The sequence below is a fragment of the Orycteropus afer genome, unplaced genomic scaffold (assembly GCF_000298275.1).
Source record: "Orycteropus afer afer isolate SDZICR_OR568_19922 unplaced genomic scaffold, OryAfe1.0 scaffold00167, whole genome shotgun sequence".
Classification (NCBI taxonomy): domain Eukaryota; kingdom Metazoa; phylum Chordata; class Mammalia; order Tubulidentata; family Orycteropodidae; genus Orycteropus; species Orycteropus afer.
Window position 1 is genome coordinate 2,484,722 of NW_006921754.1, and position 15,897 is coordinate 2,500,618.

The 15,897-nt window shown below is 37.4% G+C and overlaps 1 protein-coding gene across 1 annotated transcript in view; it reads left to right on the plus strand.

Annotated features, from left to right (window-relative positions):
• The window catches only part of NCOA7 (nuclear receptor coactivator 7), a 129,068-nt gene that overhangs the window by 61,410 nt on the left and 51,761 nt on the right, over window positions 1–15,897 (plus strand). The window contains exons 5-9 of the mRNA XM_007946605.2: window positions 4,361–4,474; window positions 5,222–5,347; window positions 7,301–7,485; window positions 11,839–12,839; window positions 13,433–13,601. Coding sequence (XP_007944796.2) covers window positions 4,361–4,474; window positions 5,222–5,347; window positions 7,301–7,485; window positions 11,839–12,839; window positions 13,433–13,601 — 1,595 coding nt within the window. The remainder of the gene's footprint in view (window positions 1–4,360; window positions 4,475–5,221; window positions 5,348–7,300; window positions 7,486–11,838; window positions 12,840–13,432; window positions 13,602–15,897) is intronic.

Genomic DNA, 15,897 nt, shown 5'->3' on the forward strand with positions numbered 1-15,897 from the left:
TCCTTCCGAGGAGTCTCTACATTATAGTGACATTTAATTCTTTCAGGTTAGATATTGCTGCTTTTGATCATAACATCATTTAGGCAGTAGCAATGGGAATCTTTCTTCTTTCAAGATCAGCATATGCATCCAGTAAGGGCACAAGTTTCCCAGTTTGTGCTACCGTGTTTTGCTAGTTGTGTTCTTGTCAAAAGAAGGAATTGGTATATATTGTCAATGCCACATAATTATTGAAAAATATGAATTAACACATATCAAAAATAATAACTTTACATCTCTAGAAAAATTAATAGACAGATTTCAGTCTCTCATTGTTAGATTTATCATGAAATTTGAAGTATTGCTGTATAATATGTAACATTCATAGAAAGGAACGTAGACTTACTACTAATTCCAAGCTAAAGACTGTAGTCACTGAAACTTAGTACAATAATTTCTAGTCGTTCTTTGTTTTTTTACTGTATCTATAAACAAAATAGTTTATTGGTACTGGAATAAGGTCCAGTCACCAATGAGAGCTATAAGAATTATTTTGATATGCTGCATGGAAACAGCCTACCATAATGGCAAAAATGCCAAAAATAGGAACCCTGGAGTTTTTGTTTCCATCTGACCTTGTAGCAGCTATGTGACCTAGGCAAGTCACTTTTGTTTTTGGACAGCAATTTCCTAATCTCTGGAATTAGGTGTCGGGCAACATTATCTTGTATATAATTCCAGTGTTTACATTGCTATTTAGCCCTTGTGGAGCTAAATGGTTAATGTGCTGTCAAATGTTCCAGGACCCACCTGTACTCAGGATTTTTATGTCAAAGATGTTGTTGTTGTTAGGTGCCATTGAGTCAGCTTCGACTCATAGTGACTCTATATACAACAGAATGAAACACTGCCCGGTCCTGTGCCAGCCTCACAATCCTTGTTATACCTGACCCCATCATTCCAGCCACTGTGTCTATCCATCGTGTTTAGGGCCTTCCCCTGTGTCATTGACCCTCTACTTTACTAAGCATGATATCCTGCTCCAGCGAATTGTCCCTTCTGACAACATGACCAAAGTAGGTAAAATGAAATCTGGCTATTCTCACTTCCAAGGAGCATTCTGGCTGCACTTCTTCCAGGACAGATTTGTTAGTTCTTCTGGTAGTCCATGGTACTTTCAGTACTTTTCACCAACAACACACTCAAAAGCATCAACTCTTCATTGTCCAGCTCTCACATGCATATGATGCAATTGAAAATACCATGGCTTGGGATGGACGTACCTTAATCTTCACAGAGACGTCTTTGCTCTTCAGCACTTGAAAGAGGTCTTTTGCAGCAGATTTTGCCAGTGCAATGCATCATCTGATGTCTTGACTGCTGCTTCCATGGGTGTTGGTTGTGGAACTAAGTAATATAAAATTTTTAACAGATTCACTCTTTTCTCCATTTATTGTGATGCTGCTTATTGGTCCAGTTGTGAGGATTTTCGTTTACTTTATGTTGAGATGTATTCCACACTGCAGACTGTAATCTTTAAACTTCATCAGTAAGTGCTTCAAGTCATCCTCACTTTCAGCAAGCAAAGATAGAAAACCAAAAAACCAAACCCACTGCCACCAAGTCGATTCTGACTCATAGTGACCCTATAGGACAGAGTAGAACTGATCCATAAAGTTTCCAAAGCTGTAAATCTTTACAGAAGCAGACTGCCTCATATTTCTCCCATGGACTGGCTGGAGGGTTCAGACTGCTACCCTTTTGGTTAGCAGCCCTGTATTTTAGCCACAGACCCACTAGAGCTCCTTTAGTGAACTGAGAAGAATGAAATAGATTGAAGGAATTTCAAAAACTATAGATAACCTTTTACTTTCAAGGACTTTTAAATACTCTGTCTTGATACCTGAAGGCATACATATCCTTCTCATTATGGGAGATTTGATAAATCAATTGGTTACTCTGGTTCTAGAATACTTGAGACTCATCCTTCTAGAGATTGGTATGGTGATCACCTTGAGGTCTGAAAGAAAACTGATTTAACCAGATCAGTGGTCTGCTGTGAGAGGTGATTTTCAGAGAAGGTTACCTGGGAGCTTAGTGAATTAAAATCTTTCCCTAAACTTTTTCTTGCTTTGAAAGACCAAAACAAAATACAACTTAAAGAACTAAGGCTTATAATTTTTTTTTAGGAGGTCCTGAGTTTGGCCATAAATTCTAACTCTTATATCAAATGTCAGGATATGCAGTTATGAATCTTTCTGAACTTAGAAGACAGGCAATGTACAAGTAGTTTATCCTGAGCACATTAGGAAATTCCCTTGCTAATGGATACTTTAAGGTTATTTTTAATGCACTTGGGGCATAATGTTTAAATAGTTTTTGTAGGCTTAAATTCTGACACCTTTGCTTTATGGTATCAAACTTTAAGACCCTAAGTCCTCATTTTCCTATGCATTGAAATAAACCCAGAATTATTTCCTGAGGGTGGTAGGACAACTTTACCCCTGTCCATGACCCAGGCTAACTTCTGCGTTTAGGTGGCACATGTTCTGCCTGAGCTTCCGAGCTTTCAAATATCACCTCTGTCTCTAATCCAGTTAACTTTATAAGCCTAGGAATTACCACGTAGATTTGCTATTTAGAATGTGTCTAAGACTAGAACTTCAACTTGTATTGCCTAATATTTCTCAAGAGTGCTGATGTAGAAAAATAATATTTATGGAGAATTGCTCAACAGAAATGCCATCCTCTTACTGCAATAGTCAAGATATGTAGAGTAAATAAAAGACCTTCATACCAAGCCAAATCATTGTAGTCCTTTGTAGCTTTCATAGAGTTAAACTTTGCCATTTTTGCCATTGACTTGGAATTTAAGATTTGAAAAAGAATAGTCACCCAAACTGGTTATTGTATTTACTGCAAGAGCATTGAGAATGCATAGTTCAAATCATGGGAGAAGGAAGGGCTGCTTATGCACAGGGATACAGTTCAGGGCGCAGGAGAGTATGGAGGGATGGATACTGGGAAGTGGTAACTATGGGGAGGAAATGGGAGGGGAGCTGTTGCGTTGTGGTAAACTGTGGTCAATGACATGAGACAAAGTATATGTGAACTGCTATATGGAAAGTGAATTTGCTCTGTAAATCTTCACCCAAAACACAATAAAAAAAGAAAGAAAGAAAGAAAGAAAGAAAAATTAATTAAAAAAAAAAAAAGAGAATGCATAGTTCAGTCTAGGACACTCTTTTTTTTTTTTTTTTTTAAATGAGACCATGTGGGAGAATGCTTGTATTTCTTCTAGAAACTGGATTGTTTTTATCTTATGGAAATTGAATTCTGTAACTAATTAGAAAATGTAACTAATCAAGTCTTTTTGTGTTATTTGTTTGGAAACTCAGTTGGTTTTATGGACCACCTTTCAATGTTTCATGATTTTGGAGACATGTTTTCAGTAGTAATCAGTCCTCATCTTATCCCCTTTGCCTCTCATTTACCTACCTTTATTTTAATGTGTCTTTTTTTGTTGCCTCAATTTTTTTCTGGGTTGAAGTCAGATTTAAATGACTAATGTTAAAACAAAGATAAGACTGGAAGGATGGGAGACAGTGAAAAACAGTATTGATCAGTTGTTATATGATTAGCTTTGAATTCTGTTTTATAATAGCGAGGTTGTCAGTTTAACATTGCATGTGATGTATGCGAAAATGTAGCATGACTCATTAAAAGAGTATTGAATGACAGGATCATAACAAAATTTGGAGAACCAGAACATCTTTGAGGAGACTATATTAAACAATCTGTTGAATTTTTATTTTTGATTTTGTATAACTCAGACACAGGTGGAGAAAATATTAAGATTATTGCATTGGCATTACCTTGTGTAGTTTCTCACTCAAGGACCTTTTTTACTTTAGCATTTAGAGCCTACTTGGAGTTAGCAAGCTTAGATTGGTTCCATTTCCACCTGGCATAGGTGTTAGTGTTTAGAAGCATCCCATGCCTGTCTCTCCTCTATTCCCTTATATTGGTGTACCCTTCCCTAGAGGTTCTTCCTTCTCTACCTGCCAAATCTTATGTAATCTTCAAGACTTCACCTGGACACACCTGCTTCACATGGCCTTCTCTGAATACTACCTTCCTCTCTTCTTTTGTGAGCTCTTGCAGTGTATAGTCATAGTCAGTAGCTTCCAACAATATGCACACTCTGCTATTGCTGCATTTTGTTTCATGGATTAGTGTGGAAGACCCACATAGTTTATGAGTGTCATGAAAGCCGGTTAGAGCACCTAGCATCATACTGTGCACTGAGTAACTGTCCTGAACAGTGGCTAGTGGTTTTCCTGATTCTTGTTACTCACTCCACATTCTCTCCCAATCTCAGGTCCTTTTTGTGCCAGATGCCAACTTTCCTTCCGGTACCTTAAGATTATCATCATCCAGCCCTGGTGCTACTGTCTCTCCATCATCATCAGATGCAGAATATGATAAACTACCTGTATGTATGCTTCTTGTGCACTGAATTTATCAGAAAGAATTTTCATAAGTTATGTAATTCTACGTGTTATTTTTCATACAGTTATACCTAAAATTTTCCTCAAGTAGGGAACTTAAATAACTTGTCCTTAGTCTAGATAACACATCCTATCCAAGAGAAGCCTGTTCACATTTAAACTCTCAATGTCAAATGTGCATGACTTGAAGTATGAAATTAAATGCCTGATGAGACTGATATTTTGTTTGTACTCACTCTTTCTCTAGAGAAGTTTAATGATGAGTTTAATATGGATTATTTCTTATTAGTTTATTTTCTAAGGATATTAATGAGTCCATTTTGTGGGTTTATACATATGTATTGGGTTTAAGAGCTCTGGTAGCATGGTGCCTAAGGCACTTGACTGCTAACCAAAAAGCTGGCAGGTCACCAGCCACTCCTCGGAAGGAAGGTTGGTCAATCTACTTCTGTAGTGATACCACCTTGGAAACCCAAGGAAGGGTTGCTATGAGTTGGGTCTGACTCAATGACACATAACAACAACAACAACAACAACATTGTGTTTTTAATCTTAGTGTGATTTGGGTACCTATCATATTTGTGATATTTTTGCCTTTTTTTTTTTTTTTTAATGTTCAAGTTTAACAGAAAAAAAAATTATTTACTTGGAACTAATAGAGAATGCTTTATATAATTAATTTGTTTTGAAATATTGCTTGTATTTATTTTGGAAATTTTTGTTTTCCTAAGGATGCTGACTTAGCAAGAAAGGCCTTAAAGCCCATTGAAAGAGTCTTATCATCTACTTCTGAAGAAGATGAGCCAGGCGTCGTAAAATTTTTAAAAATGAATTGTCGATACTTCACTGATGGAAAGGTATATGGTAGTGCAGTTTGTTTATGGAAAAAACAAATGTGGCTCAAAGTTACTGGAAGGAATATTACATTAAAATATCTTATCCAAAGTTTCAGCTTAAGATTTGATAAGTGTCCATTAGTCTTCCTCTGTTGGCCATCTCACATTTTACTTATCGATGCAATATGATCATTGAGTAGAAATGTGATTCTCTGTGACCTTGGATTTATCATTTTATATTTCAGTTCTTGACCTATAAATTATTAGGGATTTAACTGTGTTAAATATATATGATATGTTTCTCATATAAATATAGTTGGAGTCAAACTCAATGAATTGAAATTCTAGCTCTGTCACCAACTAGTTTTGAGACCACGGGAAGGGCATTTATCTTTGCTAAGCTTCCAATTTCCTCAAACTATCGAGTAGGAACAAAAATAAAAGTGTATTAATAGGGTGTGGTAATTAAAGGAGATAATTCATGTAAAGAGTTTGACACTGAATCTGGAAAATGATAAGTTCTCCCCTGTGTTTGCTGCTAATATCCTGGTATTAAAAATAATGTCTACTGCATCATACAATTTAGATTTTTGATGGTTGATGTTTTTACAAAGAACAAATAAGACTTTTAGTGAACCTCTAAGGAGGGTTTGTATTGTGTAAAGTGAATTTCTGTGCTCATAATAGACAGTTTGTGTCAGGTTATAAATAATAGGAGAATAAGTTACTGAAATGCATTTATAACTTTCACACTTGAAAATAAGTGATACCTGAAATGCAAAACTCTTTGCAAAAATGATCAATAAACTCACTAAGAGTATAAAATAAATTACTTACCAAAAGGGAGTCATCTGTTTCTAGTAGATAATATCCCCATGGACATCAAGGTCTATGTAATGTAATCTGACCAAGCTTCAGACTTTTTAGATCTCAAGAAGCTACTGCTTTTGGCCTTCAGTTTCCATAGATTATTGTTAGCTACTGTCAAATTGATTCCAACTCACGGTGATCTTATGCACCACAGAACAAAACATTGTGTGGTCCTGCATTATCCTCTCAGTTGTCAGCATATTTGAGTCTGTCGTTCTGACTACTGTGCCAATGAAGATACCAAGGGTCTCCCATGCCTCTTGGCCCTCTTCTTCACCAAACAGGATGATCAGTCCTGATGACATGCACAGTATAAGCGAGTTGGACAGTGTTCTGTTGTGATCCATAAGGTTTTTCACTGACTAATTTTTAGAAGTAGATTGCCAGGCCTTCCTTTGTAGTCTGTTTTAGTCTGGAAACTCCACCGAAACCTATCCACCATGTGTGACCCTGCTGGTACTTGAAATGTGGTGTAGCTTCTTGCATTATAGCTACACACAGGCTACCACAGTATGAAAAACAGATGGGAAGTGGTAAATTTCCATAGTTCAGCTATATTCACTTTTGGCTACAAAAATCTTGTAATCCTGTTTATGTTCAGTCTTTGCTAGATTTGTGCATTTTAAACATTTTAGACAAAAATATTAGGACTTTTTTTGGCACCATAACCCCGAAACAGCTGTTTCTTGAACACAGGACCATGCATCTGGTCAACCCGTGGTTAATATTTGTGGTGTGAGTTTTAAAGCACAGTGTTCTTGATTGGGAAAACATCTGGGACAACCCCTCTCATATTATAGACAAGCATCTGGAGAATCTGAGACACATATGAGTGACTCAAGGTCATACTATAATTGTGCCATTGCAGTGATTGTCAATATGATTGCTCAAGTAAGGCAAATGTGTTTTCCTTGCTCCACTACACAGAGCTAATATTGCTTTTTTGCAGCTCTCATTGAAGAGATGTGATTGTCATGTATGATATTCATACTCTGGGTCATAAGTCAGTTGAAAGGGCAACATGAGCTAATTGTAAAGCTTTTATGGTTGTTGTTGAAAGCAAATCTGTCTGTAGTGATTCTGTCCTGTCTTTTTCTCCCACAGGGTGTAGTTGGAGGTGTCATGATTGTCACTCCTAACAACATCATGTTTGACCCTCATAAGTCTGATCCCCTGGTTATTGAAAATGGGTGTGAGGAGTATGGCCTCATCTGCCCCATGGAGGAGGTGGTTTCCATTGCCCTCTACAATGACATTTCCCACATGAAGATTAAAGATGCCTTGCCCTCGTAAGACACGCTTCTTTGTTAACCAGCAAAAAAAAGGGGGAGGGGTATTGAGAAAATTAAAGGCCATTTAAAAATGAGTGCATTTGTAGGAATGAGGGGTTGTGTAGATGTGAGTTTCAAGTTGGAAAATTTGTGTTCTAAATTTTTTAAAAAATAGAAAAATGAGAGAAAATGAAAATAATAAAGTCAAAGATAAGTAACAGTTGGATATTAAAAGATTTTCTCTCCTTCTCTTTACCCTTTTCCTTCTGCTTTTTCTCCTCCTCCTCTTCCTCCTTCTCTTCTTCTTCCCCATTTAAAGGATAGGCAGTCTTCCTAACTCATGTCTTTGCTATTCCTGCATAGAGATAGGTTTGAGTGGACAGTGCAGCAGCCACCTTGCCTTTAGCTAGACTATCTTAAGTGAAGTGAAGAGAGAATAACAGTGGGTTTTTTTTTTCTCTGAATATAGATGACTATTACTTTAGTCCTGATTACTTTTGTCTTGGAATGTGGAGTGTTATTGTGAAAAAGAGAAGGAAGCTCTCTATGAAGAAAGAGAGTTCAGAAAGCTCAGGGAACTGATCCACTTACAGGGATAATCTGAGTTTTACTGTCATTTTATCTGTGTTTTTGCATATGCTAGCCATAAAGATCTTTAGAAGCCTTCACTGATAGCGAAGAAGCAGCAAAACATTAGTCCTAACCGTACAAAAAGAAACTAGCCCTTGGACCATTCATACAAAGGAAGGAAGGTAACCCAGAAACTAACCCAGACAAAAAGTTCCTAGGGGTTTAGTATCTGATCCACTCAGTATTTCCCAACCACCCAACCACTGAAGCTGCCACCAGAGTATGGGCACTGAGGCAGTTTCTAAATTTTACTGCTTGAGGTGTTCAAAGTGAGAAGTTAAGAGGCAGTGTTGCATGATGATTGGGTCTGAAGCCATGCTATCTGGGTTTCATGACTTTATCTCTTATGGCTCCATGACTTGCAGGAGTTAGTTACTCAATCTCAAGTCTCATTTTTCTCATCTATAAAATGGAGTTAATAGCAGTCCTCAGCTTATAGGGTTATTGTAAAGACTAAATAAATTGATATATGCAAAGCTCTTAGAAGATAGTCTGGTGCTCAATGTGTAGGCTGTTGTTACTATTTGAAGTTTTAATTCATAACTGAAATTCCAAATGCATTGTCCCATGGGAATCTTGTAATCTATGCATGTTGAGGCTTCTGATGTACCATAGTACCTGCCTCTTGTGTACCAAGTACATAAACATGAGTGAGTTATGACCCCTGCTTGTGAGGACCTTGCAGTTCACTGAGTACGGCCAACACGTGCACCACAATGAGAATCAATGGCACTGTAAACAGAGAAGTGTACACAGAGAACCCATGTGAGGGAGTGTCCAACTGTGTAGAGATTTTGGGAATCTTTGATGAGGAGGAGGAGAGGAAGTGAAAGAGTTAATTTTGGAAAGTAGAAATGAACATTGTGTTGCCTGCAACAAGAGGAAAGAAGATAAGAGTAGGTAAAGATACAGGTAAGTTTGAAAGTGGGTGGCTAGACAAATTGGGCATTTTTTGGCTGATGATATTTTTAATAGAGTAATACTAATGCACAACTTCAGGCCTGGATGGTAAGTTTTCTGTTTAATAATAGAAATGAAGGTACATCTTACAGAAAGATTTCTCTAAACGTGATGTTTATGATCTGGAATAGGAATAATGCTCTGCCTGGGGAAAGAGGGCAGAGTTAAGAATTGGCTCCTAATTTGCTGAAATTATTTTCAGGGTTGTGCATTGATTCCTGCCTTGGGTGCAAATATATAAAGAATTTTCACAAACAGTCTAATGAACAATATATGCACAAATGAGAAAAATAGAATATATGAATAGAGTCAGTGTGAAATGAACTTTGTCCTGTCTTCAGAAGTCCATCAATTATAGAAAGTTCTAAAATTACTTTAAATTTAATTATTACTAAAAGTTATATGAAATACTAAGTATAACTTTGGGAGCTCTGGTAGCGTAGTGGCTAAGGCACTTGACTGCTAACCAGAAGTCTGGCAGTTCAAACCCACTAGCCACTCCTCGGAAGGAAGGTTGGGCAATCCTACTTCCGTAGTGATGCTGCCTCGGAAACCCAAGGAGGGGTCGCTATGAGTCAGGGCTGACTCGACGGCACATAACAACAATAACAACAAAGTATAACTTACCTAACTGCATTGTGCAAATTGTATGGTATGGTGTGTGTAAAATCTTTCCAGCCTCACCTGCAGATTTTATATTTTGGGGTTGAACATTTTGTAACTCCAGCTGCCACAGAGAATAAAAAGGGAATTGAAGGCATTATTGATCATCATTAGGTGCCTAGCTAACATTAATTAGTAAATGGAGCTGTTACATACTTTGTCCCAGCAAAGCTTGGCAGCTATAGTGCAAAGAAAGCAAATGGTGAATATAATCCCAAATAGGGAATTGTAAGCTTGGATGAAGTAGAAGAACAAGAAGGGTGGCATGAACAAGATAATTTAGGTGGCTGATTAGAGTGCAGTTGAATGTGTTCTTTGGAGGGAGCAAGGTAGGTAGGGAAAGAAGAGATAAGGAATACAGTTGGATGTTCATAGAAGAAAATGCTGCTTATTAATCAAGTCTCTGAAAAGCTGGCTTTGTTTGTTGTAGGACTTCTTATGACCTTTAATATGCCAAATTAAATTTAAATGCAGTACTTAAACTACATTACACTAACTTATTTGACTTTAGACTGATACATCTTTAACATTTCCTGGGATGCTGGTGTTGGGCAGAACATTTTGTACATTCTGCTCTGGGTACATGCAAGTTCCTGCAGAACAGAGACACTGTCACAATTATCTTTCAGCATGTGGCATTCAGGAGCTCAATGAGTGTTTATTGAACTAAAACAAAATCTGAATTAGAAGTTTCTCTTAAAGCATTTGTCAGAGCCTAACAATTATGTAGGCTTTTATTTCTTATTAGAAAAAGTATGGACATCCCATGCAAGTGATTCATAAAATAACTTTGAGGAGACAGACAGTCGTCTTGTAATTTAAGAACTGCCTGGTACAAAATCATAGGGAAAATATAGCCTGATTATGATCTAATCTTTTTAGAAAATAAAATTATTTCTGAAATCTGAAAATGTTATTTTTGCAAAGAGGCATTATATCTCTGTTTTAATCCAGTAAAGGCACTAAGATAAGTGGAAATTGGGGTTTGCTCAAGGTATTGCTCATAAAAACTCATTGGATCTGACTCACAGCGACCCCTCCTTGGGTTTCTGAGGCAGTATCTCTATGGAAGTAGATTGCCCCATCTTCCGAGGAGTGGCTGGTGGGTTTGAACCCCCAGCCTTCTGATTAGCAGTCAGATACCTTAGGCACTATGTCACCAGAACTCCCAAGGTATTGCTGTTGTTGTTGTTATTTGCCATCGAGTCGGCCCCGACTCCTAGCGACCCCTCCTTGGGTTTCCAAGGCAGTTATCACTACAGAAGTAGGGTTGCCCAACCTTCCTTCCGAGGAATTGCTAGTCAGCTTTAAAAACATGTTTCTTGACAATTTATTATAAACTTGCAAAACATATATGATAAATATTTCTTTTTAATTCAAATCTGGGTAGTGAAACATCTGTTCCTATTATGTTTCAGCTGACAACCCAAAATTTACTTCTCTCTGGATTTTAAAAATTGTAAAATGGTGCAGGTACTAGGTATTTGCATAAATAGTGCTATATTTACATAAGTGCTTCTTGCATCTCCTTCGGGGGTGGGAGAATATCTGTTACTGACAGCATTAGGTTTCAGCCATGAAACCCAGAATAAGGGTTCTGGGCTAGTCACCTCATAGAGCAATTGGATGAGTAGTTGCCAAGTAAATTAGCCATGCATAATTAATGTCATTGATCTCTATTATTTTGTGAAAAAAGAAAGCTTTGAGTACTAAAGGAATTTTAGCCACTGGTACTAAAATATTTTCTCTCTTTTATCTTTCTTGAAAATCAGAAACATTATTATTTCATCATTAAAAACCTGGTGGGTGACAACTCCGTGTTCAGACATGACTTCAAAAACCATTCATGTGCTTCTAGTAGGGTTTGCAGAATCATCCTTTCTTTTGCCACTTCCTTTCATTAATTTATGTTTCTTTTCGAAGTCTATTTATTTCCTTATGCTAAAATCATTTAAGCATAAATTTAAGTTGCAGCATATTTATGTTTTGGTTTTGGTTGGGTTTTGTTTAGTTTTGCCTTTCCTCCATTTTGTTTTTGGTTTTGTTTTTAACATTCCATGTGCACCCACCATTTCTCCCCAACAGTGACCTACCTCAGGATCTTTGTCCTCTGTACAGGCCTGGAGAATGGGAAGACCTGGCTTCTGAAAAGGATATCAACCCATTCAGTAAGTTCAAATCTCTCAATAAGGAAAAACGGCAACAGAATGGAGAAAGATCCGTCAATACAGACTCCATATCAATAAGACCGTTGGAGAAGTCAACCGATGACACACATATGAAGCTGTCAGGCAGCCCTGTGTCAGGAAAGTTAAAGAAAGTGGAATCATCTATAGAGGCAACCAACAGATCTACCACAATGACTGGGGTCAGCAAGGAAACGCCTGACCCTGCACTTGAATCTACAGCCAAAGAAAACTCCCTTTTAGTGGAAGATGATGACTTTGTTGACTTGGAGGAACTTTCTTCCCAAACCAATAGTGAAATGGGCAAAAGAGACAATGCAAAGGAGTGCCTTGACCCAGAGGATCTAAGGAAAGCTAAGTCACAAATAATCAGTTCTGCTACAGAAAGGCCAGTGCAGTCGGCCCTGACCTTTTCAGGAATAGAAAGTGATGCTGAACTGAAGGGGACTCTAGATTTGGAAACCTGTGAGAAGCAAGATAAAATACCAGAAGTGGACAAGCAAGCTGGTTCTCCAGAAAGCCGAGTGGAAAACACACTGAACATACATGAAGATCTTGATAAAGTTAAACTCATCGAATATTACCTTAATAAGAACAAAGAAGGGTCACAGTTATCTGAAAACTTGCAAAAGGCAGAATTAAGTGATGACAAAAGCATTAAACCCAAAGGAATAGACATCACTCTTAGTAGTTCTCTTCCTCAGGCAGGAGAGCCCCTAACTGAGGACAATAAAGAGCCACGTAAAACCTGGGTAAAAGAAAGCTCTCCACTTCCACTGCAACTGGGCCCTTCCATGGAAGAAAATATGATTAAACAATCTCTAGACTCCTCTTTGGAATCTTCTCTGGACCACAGCTGCCAAGGTGCACAAATGGATAACAAATCTGAAATTCAGTTATGGCTATTAAAGAGAATTCAGGTACCCATTGAAGGTGAGTCATTTTTCTTTAATGTCTTTTTAATCTGTTACCTAATTGCCTTTCTAAAACTTGCATATGTAATAGGAATAGTAGTAAAATTATTTTGAAACAACCAGCATTTTCTCAATAAGAGTGTCCTTGCTGATTATTACTATTTGGAGAAAATGTTATCAGTAAATGATATCTGTTATGGAACTTGACCTATGATAGATTGCTACTTCAAAGGTAGTTTGCTTTTTAAAAATATCTTTCAAGTGACTTTCTCAATTGTGTTATGGTGTGATTGGGTCATTCATTAATATGCATTCTTATCAGTCATCACAATTCTCCATTACTTGGTGTTGTGTTGGTTTTCATAGTTACTTCCAGTGTGTAGCTTCTCATGTGATGTAGGTCAATCTGAAACATCCAAAGCTTTTTCCTTTTGTGCTAAGAAGGTCTGGAGAATATAATCAGCTTTAGTGAGATGCTGTTGTATGATGTTTCTACCAGCTGTTTTGTCTTTCTGTCACCAAGAGGGAATTGGACACTATTCTCTTTGTAACTTGAATGTTATGTTACCAAAATTGTCAGTTCTGAGAACAGTTTTTTCATGTGTGATTCAGATATACTTCCTTCAAAAGAAGAGAAAAGCAAGACTCCTCCCATGTTTCTGTGCATCAAGGTGGGAAAACCAATGAGAAAATCCTTTGCTACCCACACTGCTGCCATGGTCCAGCAGTATGGCAAACGAAGAAAGCAACCAGAGTACTGGTTTGCTATTCCTCGGGAGAGGTGCGTGTGAACATCTGTTGGTTTGTTACATTCTAATTGCATCTTAAGTTTTCATTATAAAATATTTAATTTTCTTGTGGAATAAGAGACTTCTCTTAAATGTACATTTTAGAATTTCTAGAAGGATATTATTTGAGTGGCTTTCTACTAATGGGTGGTTTTAATATAGCAGATGTGAAGACATAGCTACTTGTGCTGACCTGCTTTCATAACTTTGTACCCAGTTGATTTTTACATGGAGGGAGACTTTACAAGTGCCAGTAATAGAACATGCTCTTCTGCTGAGAATAAAAGAATACGATGGAATAGATCCAATCCCCTGTAAGTGCAGTAGAGAGGCATGACTGTAATTTTTTAAGTGCTTATGATTCTGGTGACTGAAGATTACTTTGGCCTCATGGGGGGAGCATTGACTCAGCAGCATGAGAAATGGGAAAGGTGATCACCTTGCTGGGTTTGAGGAGCAGGATACCTCTAGAGAGATTTGTATATTTTAATTGCCAAAGAAGAAGTTGTATTGGTTATATGACGGGCTAGGATAGCAGGGGGGCAAAAAAAGTTGGCATCGAGATCATTCCAACTCATGGTGACTTTGTGTGTTTCAGAATAGAGCTCACTCCACCATTTTTCAAGGTTATGACTTTTCAGAAGCAGATTGCCAGGACTGTTTTCCACGGTACCTCTGGGTATCCTCCAACCACTAACGTTTTGGTTAGTAAGCAAGTGTTCAACTGTTGGTGCAATCAAGAAGCTAACATCAGGGATAGTGGCATAAAAATACTTCAACAGTACATCAATGAAGATGTCTTTATAATAAAAATAGTTAGGAAATACTATTTTTAGAAAAAAATAGTGTGTTTCCTTCTGTATATGTGGTAGAATAAAAATATCTTTACAAAGGCCTTGCTATAATTTTTTGAAATTGCTAGACTCACATTTTTCCTTCCCCTAACTAGTCATTGAACGTAACCATCTGAGCAGACCTTTTGGCTAGCACACCTGCTAAGAGCAGATACATTCAGTGAACTTCCTTAAGAATGAATTCTTAGTACAGCAAAATGAAATTCCAAGCAGGGGCTCATGGTTTGGCTGATTATTACTTGGAATGACAAGTCTCATTAAGAGAGAAATCTCATTTTAATAGATTATAATTTAATGTGAAAAGTAATTAGCAAGATGAATTTGCTAATAGCTTTTCGCATAGTGCCTAAGGCACTTGACTGCTAACCAGAAGGCTGGCGGTTCAAACCCACCAGCCACTCCTCGGAAGGAAGGTTGGGCAATCCTACTTCCGTAGTGATACTGCCTCGGAAACCCAAGGAGGGGTCGCTATGAGTCGGGGCCGACTGGATGGCAAATAACAACAACAACAACAACATCGTTAGCTAAAAACCCAAGTTAATATGGATATTAAACATCATTTGTTTTGTATTTATGAAACATACTCCTCTACCTGGGTCTATAATCCCCACAGTATCTCATTGAAACCTTACACTTGGGATACTGGGGGAAGAAAAACGAAAATATGTTTTTTATTATTATATAAGATGTTTCAACAGAAGCAATGTAAATTTCTGAAGACCTGTTTGAATTGGAGTCCTAAAATCAGAATATCTCAGCTGGGTAATTCAGAGCAGTCTCCTGGTTGATTAATGAGGAAAAGAGAGTGCCATGTGGTGGGCTTTGTAGACTTTTATGGTCTATCTAGAAAAATTACCTATCATATATAGTAATTTTTTCCTTTGGGAAAATGTACTATATATATAAGGAAGTTATTTTTTCTAGTCTTACTGTCTTTAATGCACTGTGTGCACCAAGAACTCTTGTAGAATAATTATAGCAGTCCCACATGTAGTTATTTTACTGTCATTCTTTAACCCAGAAGAAATCTCTGATGCTTGCTTGTCTTTGAACTCTTATACAAGCGAATTTTTGTGAGCTTTAAAAAGTAGGTCACTTGCTGAATTCCATTATACCGTATTTTATAGTGCCCGTGACATTTTGGCCAATAAATAATCCAGCATGCTTAGTTTTTTTCCTTGAAGTAATTCTTAACTAAAGAATTTCTTGGAGTCATCATATGTCACTGTTTCAATGATGATAGGTTCTCTGGGTAGATGTTAGGAAATTTTGTTTTCATTGCTCCTTTAGGTATTTTCATTTCTGCCTGGCCTCGGGGAGTCACATTTTAGTTTAAATTGGGGAAAGATGGAGCAGTCCTATAGCTAATTCCCATGCAGTTCTTGTACTGCACAGTAGGAAAAGTAGGAGACTTTCATTTTTTTTTTTTTTTTTA